This window comes from Cervus canadensis, chromosome X (assembly GCF_019320065.1).
Source record: "Cervus canadensis isolate Bull #8, Minnesota chromosome X, ASM1932006v1, whole genome shotgun sequence".
NCBI classification, from domain to species: Eukaryota; Metazoa; Chordata; class Mammalia; order Artiodactyla; family Cervidae; genus Cervus; species Cervus canadensis.
In genome coordinates this window covers 131,988,530-131,996,549 of record NC_057419.1, presented here as the reverse complement: position 1 = coordinate 131,996,549, position 8,020 = coordinate 131,988,530, and the positions used below count along the sequence as shown (strand labels likewise).

Below are 8,020 nucleotides of genomic sequence, written 5' to 3'. Positions count from 1 at the left end.
AAAGGGATACATGAGGTTAAGACATAGATTTGTGATTTCTGTGGTAATTAGTTCATATATGTACAATGCAAAAGAGAGTTTTCTTTTTTTTTGATTCATGTCAATGCATGACAAAAACCACTACAATATTGTAAAGTAATTAGCCTCCAACTAATAAAAATTAATGGGAAAAAAAATCCTAGTGTTCTTCGTTCTGTTTTTACTGTTCAAGGAGTTCTAAGGTAGCTCTGAGACCTGTGACACCCACATATTCAATGCAGCCCAATTAGCTACTAAGAGTCACAATGCACTGAATCAGAGTGTAACTAAAGTCAAAGCTGCAGGAAGTAGCAGTAATACTAATGAGTATTCAAAGCTGATTGCAATGCAAAAAAAACAAATACTATTCTTTAAGTATCAGCAACGATATGGAGTAATGAGATAGCAGCTACTTGAAGCAACTGCTTGAAAGTTGTTGTAATTTTTTTTTTTGGATAGGGAAGATTTCTTAAGAATTAACATTAAAAAAAATAAGGACCATATTTTTCTCCCCAAAACGTTCAGTTGGTACTTTCTGATTTAATTAAAACTCACACACCTACATGTAAAAACAAGTATGCAAATATTAATCATAAGGCATATCCAATCATTCTGGATGGCTGGAAATGAACCCTGCCATTCTGGATAGTTGGAAAACTGAGACCAACAAATGAAGGGCATTTAATGTATTCTTAGGGGTGTTACTTAAACAGTATAAAAACACATTTATTGTCCAAAATTTTAGTCATGGGTCTTTCAGAGGCTATTTAATCCAGCTATTTAATCTATCTTTCCATCTCAAGGAAGAGCTGAATATTTATTTGTCATCAGTATCATCTTAATCCTACCAAGGAGCCTCCCTCTCCTACGCCCTAAAGAGACAATCATAAAAATATGCTAAAGTCACATTGGGTCTTTCATTTTTGATTCTCACATAGATGCACACTTTTAAAGAAATGTTCATAGGTCAAAACAGATTCAGCAACAACTATACCTTTTGTATCTATATATACCACAGCTATTGAAATTTGACAATCCATTATTTCATTACTATTTAATTGATCCATTCATTAAACATTTTTGACTCCCTTGAGGTAAACTTGAGGCCACAAAAAATGCTTGATAATTAAACATTCAATTATTTTTTTAAATAAAGCTGTACATTATTAAGGAAGGAAACTTATTGTGGCTCAACACTGAGTCAGAAATTTTACTTGCATAGGTTGTTAAAGTATTTTCTGAGCATATCATTTGAATCAATATATCAATTGAGAAATTTCTATTACTACACCTTCAATCCTTTTTGTAAATAAGCAGACCACCTAGGTTCATACTCTGGCTCTATCATTTACTTTCTATATGATCTTGAGCATTTTATTTAACTTCTCGGTGCCTCAGTTTCCTAATTTGTACAGTAGAGTTAATAGTAGTTTCCACCTCATGGAGATTAGGTGAAATAATTCACATAAAGGACTCAGCACAGTGCCTTGTACATTGTAAACATAATACAAGTGAGATAATATTATTAGTAATTATATTTGGCACCAAACTATGGATTCTGGGACTTCCTTGGTGGTCCAATGGTTAAGACTCTGCATTTCCAATGCAGCAGGTATGGGTTTGATCCCTGGTTGGGGAACTAGGATCCTACATGCTGGGTGGCATGGCCAAAAACAAACATAAAAAAATAGACTCTGGGTCACACTTAATATGTAACAAGAAAACAATATAGACAGGATATAATTAAGTGCTGGATTGTATGGTGCATATGATAAACACCATGGTAGACTAGGGTGGTGGAGGTCAGGCATCATGGGAGATACACCTTGAGTTGGAACTTAAACGATGGACTGAGAATGATGGGTGTAGAGGATGAGTCTTGAAAAAGAGGATGAGTCTTGGTGAACCATAAAAGGCAACTTAATAGTTGATCAGTGTACCATTTAATTGAAAATCTCACTCTGGCCTCCCAAACAAAAATTTTAATTTGGAGAGGAAGGAACAGTCTCTTCAGAAAATGGTCTGTTATCCTTGGTGTGTGTGTGTGTAAATGTGTGTTGACAGAGTGGTGATTGGTGAGAGTTTATCATCTCTCAAGTAGCTCACATGAATTATCTTGTTTAATACTTATAACAACCCTATTAGTCAGTTGTTATTATAAGCCCCATTTTGAAGATAAGGAAATTGAAGCACAGAGATAGAAAGAAACTATTCCCAAACCCAACAGCTAGAAGTACATAGCAGAGCTCATATTTGAATCCAGAAATTCTGACTTCAAAGCCCTGTGCTCTCAATGAGAAAGTTGCTTCTACTTAAAATTCATAAGGTCTTATAACTTTCCGAGGCAAACTGTTAGCTAGAACAATAAAAGAGGACACTTTTATGTCCAATTTTGTGCTTAAATGATGATCGCAACCTTATTGTTTTAAGCCCTACGTGCTCAAATGACAAGGTATGCAATTGTCTAGGCACAAGTAGAAACCTTGAGGAGTTCAATTTAATAACCTACTTCATTTTAAGTTAATATACAGAAATTAGAAATAATTTTTTTCCTGTCAATTTCATGTTTTCTTGATTAGAAAGTAAGAGGAAAGCGAGGATTTATGGTTTTAGGCTCATTCAGAAGTGATCTGGGTTGTTTTGAGGCTGGTTGTACAATGTATTAGATGACTTTGTTTGCTAGCCTAAAATAGAAGTGGTTACCCTGAAACCTCAGAGCCACATATGGCTTTTTAAAACATGTGCAGCTCTTGAATTAAATATAAAATTTCTACTGTGAATTGTCTTGATGCCATGTCCTTTGAAAGATATAAAGTGCTACTAAAAGGTAAAGACACAAGAGGGAGCCCTAAATAACCAAGAATAAAGAAAAGTACCTCATAGTGTGTGTAGTACAAGCTACACCAGCATCTGACAGTTTAGACATTGGCACATGGATTTTATATAGCATAATAAATGCCATAGGTATGGGAGGTAGCATGGTTGTAACAATTAAGAAAAGAGAAAGTGAAGTCATATAGCCTTGAATTGGAACCTTGGTTCTGTCACTTTTGAGCTTTGTGATCTTGGAACAGTCACTTACCATTTTCACTCCAAGCATCAGTCTTTCTATTTAATAGGGAAAATATTACCTATACCTTATAGCTTTATTGTGAACATGAAATTACATACAATTCATACAAAGAGTTTGGAGTATTGCCTGGTTACAGTAAATGTTCGATGAATTGAGATTCAAAACATAGTATGACCTTATATTGTTTAAACCAAGGATTCCTAACTTCCCCTTTTGGCCAGATTGGTCATCACTGTGCTAGAGGCTGGGATATTCCTTTCTTATGTGAACATTTAATAAATGACTCACCTCCATCATTGTCCAGGTTATCTCCACAAAGCATTTCCATGACAACATTGCAGCCTGTCCCACTCCAACCCACTTGACACACACAGTGCCAACCATTTTGATCCAGGGTACACCGCCCGTTTCCAAAGCAGAGCCCCGGGCAGCCATCTGAAAAGACAGCAGTGAGCAACACATTCAGAGAACCAGCATGGGATTGGCCAACGATGATCTATCTGCCTATAGGGAAAAACCGAATCATCTGGTGAGATGCTGAGATGAGGTGTTAAATAAATGGAAGAGGGGCTTGCTTGCTTATACCACCTTCCTAGAGAGCTTGTTATTCCTTACTCTGCTGTGCTTTTCCTTAGAGAGCCAATTAAACATTATTAATGCTAACCCCAATTCCCAACCTCTGATTCAGATAGGATAAAAACTATGATGGGGACAAGAAATGCGTTTTGTTTCTTTTCAAAAAAGGTATCTCTTCATTTCAATCAAAACTGGATGGATGATATTGTATCCAGTCATGTGAAAAAGGTGGGAAAAGACAGCCATCTCTAGGAAGAGACACTTCTCCTAACTACTGCCACTTTGCGCTGATTTTTCCCTAGTGATATGTTGCTTCAGGACTTAGGTATGTTGGTATACAATTCAGGTCATACCATTAATTGCCCATATGGTGTCTTAGAAGTATGCTGCACTTGCTTTACATCATTTCAGCTTTTCTCATCAAGATTATTATTGATCTGAGAGCTAAGGATTGATTTTTTTTTTACTTATCTGGTATTTCTCTCAGAAACTAGCATAATAGTATACCTGTTGTCAGTGCTCAACAAATATTTGTGGAATTCATGCATGGCAAATTTGGACTTTCAGAATTCTAGGGATAACTTAATAAATATAGTCAAGAGGAAATCGTTATGCTTAAATGACTTCTATCCATTGGTAACCCTAACCACAAACACTAATGACACTCTCTGTTTAGACATTTAGTTTCTCAGGGATGACCTACTCTCTGTACCAGTGGTTCAGAGATAGGCTATCCCCAAGGACAACTCTGCATGTCCCAAGTGCTCACTGGGCAGATGAACAGGGAGAGAAATAAAGGCATATTACTTCTGGAAATTTCTCCAGTAGCAATGCAGGACAAGATCTAGATTTTACAAGATCTAGATAGTCCAGTGGATGCTCTTTTCATTTTCTGTATTTGAAAGAAAATTCCAGAAGTATAAAAAACAAAAGAATGCTGTTTTTAATCTGTAGAAGCAAGCCAGTATTTCTTACAAATGGTTTTTCTAGCAACTATCAACAACAGAGGAAGAAAAAAAATGACAGATGGCTGTTAAAAAATATGAAGATTATATATATATATATATATGTTCATCACAAAATAGTATAGGATGAACATGTATAAGATCAAGAAATTTATCTAGTTCCAGTCTCAGGCACATACAAAGGAAAAAGAGAAACTAGGCATAATTTGAATGGGAAATTTTCAACCTTCTGAGGCTGAGGTAATGAAAGGCACCAGGGTATCTGACAGAAAAACTCTTGTAGTCTCCATCAAAGGCAGATCCCTGGGGGGATGGATGATGAGGTACTAACAGGGGAATAATTCTGCCCTTGTAAGGATACTGTACATGGACATAAAGCTATATTGTTATGTTAAATAAAAAGTTCAGCTGTCTACCTAAACCTAGTTTATTTAATAATTACTTCTCTGTCAATATAAACAGACACACACACACACACACACACACACACAACTCAACATAAAGACAAATAATTCTTAAAACTGCTTAATGATCTATGGCAAAAAAAACCACATTGATATTGGGAAAGCAAATTACTTTTAAGTCTATTATAGCATGAACCTGGCAATATCACACTTAAGACTGCCAAAATTAAAAACAATAACATCCCCCACCACCAAAACCCACCAACAATTTCTTTCCCACATGCATATTCTCTGTTTAAAATAATTTTCTCTTATAAAACTAGAGAGAACAAGCTTACCTCGGACAGCATCTAAGTAGTGAGCTAAAAGGGGGAAAAGAGTGATGGAATGAATTTCTGGGAGACCAAAGCTATACAACAAGTACTAATGGTTACCATCTGTTGCCTGGGAGGAGGACAGAAAACAGAACACCGAAATGCCTGCAGCTCAAAAGTTGGTACACTGGCCTGTGTAGTTTGAGAATAATATTTTCTTTGGGAAAGATATTAATGGCTTTTCTGCAAGGAACTCTATTAGGCTTCCTAAAAATGTGTCACATTTCGCTAAAAGTATAAGAACTGCATTTTTATATTTCAGTAGTAACTTTCAGGAAAGAGCACTAGCTTGAACTTCTGATTACTAATATCTTTAGAAGGGGGTTCTGGAGTAACCACTTTGGTAATCATCGCAATATTTGAATCCTCCTAGGTGAAGGCAATAAACTTACTCTAGTGCAGGAATGTAATTACTTAAGCTGCATCTGAATCTCACCCCTCACCACCTTTTTAATGAATTTTAAATATTTTCCACAGTCATAGAACAAGACTAACTGTACCTTTAGTAGAGTAATAATACAGTTTATTAAAATTATATGTTATATATATTATACATTACTTTGGAAGGTTCCAACCATTATAACAAAATACTTTCACCTAGAAATGAAAGCTGTAGTCTAGTCTAGTGGGGTAAAAGAGCTCACAAACAATGAACTGGGTATCCGGAGGCTCACGCTTGCTTATAAATTTTCTGTGGGTTCATAGAATGACACTAACATAGTGTGACCCACTTTCCTTAGCCGAACAATGGGAATCGTACTTGTCCCTCTCTATACACGGGAAACCTTTGTGGCAGATACATGTATGTGTCAAGGGCTATATATATATTTTTTTTTTTTGAAAAACTGAGTATTTTATAATTGAAACAGTAATTAGTGTTTTTTTATGGTGTGAAGACCACATGATACATTAACTATCACATAGACTTTTTCATACCCACAGACTGTTCTCCCAGGCAGTATCCTAAAAATTTGTGAAATTGGTGAGGAGGGATGAGAATGGATGCTTTCTTACAAAGTATCTATACTACCCAATAAACAATTCAACACAGATGTTCTTTTGATGGTAGGTCAGGAGTGTCTGCCTTACGCATTAAAGATAGCCCTTAATGATATTGAATGGCCGTGGATAAAGTAGTCCCATTTAATGAAATGGGACTTAGAGGCAATCTAAGTACTTTCAACCCAAACAATTCATACTTTTCAAAAGGAAAAATGGCCAGTGAATGCTACCTTTACAACAAAAGCACTTCTCTTATTAACTAATGACACTATTCTAATGTATCATCTTTCATTTAATAACTCAAAACACTTGAAAGCAGAAAATACAAAGAATACCAAAGTAACGAAAAAGAAAATGGCACAGAAGTAAATAAAATATTATCCTCGAAACAGGAAACCTCCTAGTTAAGGAAACTTTCAAACTTATGGACAACCCTCCTACTTCTCTCCTCCCATCTCAAAGTCTACAAAAACCCAGGTGACTGACTTGTTAGACTGCGGTACTTTCTCAGTTACTCCAGTGTACTTTGTTTCAAGTACTTACCGATTGTGCAGTGGTCGCCCTCCCATCCAGGGCTGCACTCACACTTTCCATCTTTGCACTGGCCATGCTCAGCACAGTGAGAATGACAGGAGCGTTCTTCACACGTTGGTCCAACCCAACCTTCTTCACATTGGCAAATTCCCCTTGAACAGACTCCGTGGCTACCACACTCCATGGTACACAGCTCTGTGGGGAATTTAAAGAAGATATATTTACATATTTTATTACAACCAAAGTCTGCTCTTTCAAAAACACATTACAATGACCAAAATTTCAGTCTATACCTATATTCAAAAGGTCACAAAGACTTCTAGCATGTGAGTGAATGTACAAAGAATTCTATTAAAAAAGGTAATTAAGTCTCTAGGTATAAAATAAACTCTAAATCATATTGCTTTTGAGGAGTCCAAAAAATGAAAATAGCATTCAAGGCTCAAAAATGAAGTCAGTGGCAAACAAATGTCAGGTGGTTTTCACTCAAAATTCAGTAGGGCCACAGAAATTTTGTTGCAGAGATTTTTGTGTCGCTGTAAGAAATCACTGGGGAAAACACACATAGTAAAATATGTGTAAATAGTAAACAGTTAGTTACTAACATAGTAAATAGTTAGTTACTATCCTAACTTCATTTGGGAAGACAGGTTTTACAATCAGAAAGGTGATAACTTTCTAATACAATTCATAGTACACAAGAGGTAAAGCTGCCAATGATAGCAATCAACTGGTTTCCCTGATCATACTAACAACGTTTGCATTTATTTTAAGTATTTGGAATGACTCTTGATTGATTATTATACATCTTCTTATCTCAAAATGTCATTCAATATTTAGCCAATGTAATTAATATGTATTACCAGTTCTTTCCAGTTTCTCTCTCCTGCCTCATTGACTTATTTTTTTTTTCTTTTTTCTTTTTTTTTTTTCATTGACTTGTTTTTTGAGGCACACTGAATATATAAAATCATGACAGTAGAAAGCCAAAATAAAAGTTTGGTTTGACTGTTTCTTGATGAAACTCCCTTGCTGGAGGGGCAGAAAGGAGATAAAAGCCTGTCAAAAGAATGC

At 35.7% G+C, this 8,020-nt stretch overlaps 1 protein-coding gene across 3 annotated transcripts in view; it reads right to left on the bottom strand.

The window, feature by feature from the left end:
- TENM1 (teneurin transmembrane protein 1) overlaps window positions 1-8,020 on the bottom strand; it is an 891,941-nt gene that overhangs the window by 190,105 nt on the left and 693,816 nt on the right. For all 3 annotated transcript variants that reach the window (XM_043459374.1, XM_043459376.1, XM_043459375.1), the window contains 3 exons: window positions 6,956-7,141; window positions 5,375-5,398; window positions 3,380-3,526 (listed from right to left, as the gene is read on the bottom strand). In XM_043459374.1, coding sequence (XP_043315309.1) covers window positions 3,380-3,526; window positions 5,375-5,398; window positions 6,956-7,141 — 357 coding nt within the window. The remainder of the gene's footprint in view (window positions 1-3,379; window positions 3,527-5,374; window positions 5,399-6,955; window positions 7,142-8,020) is intronic.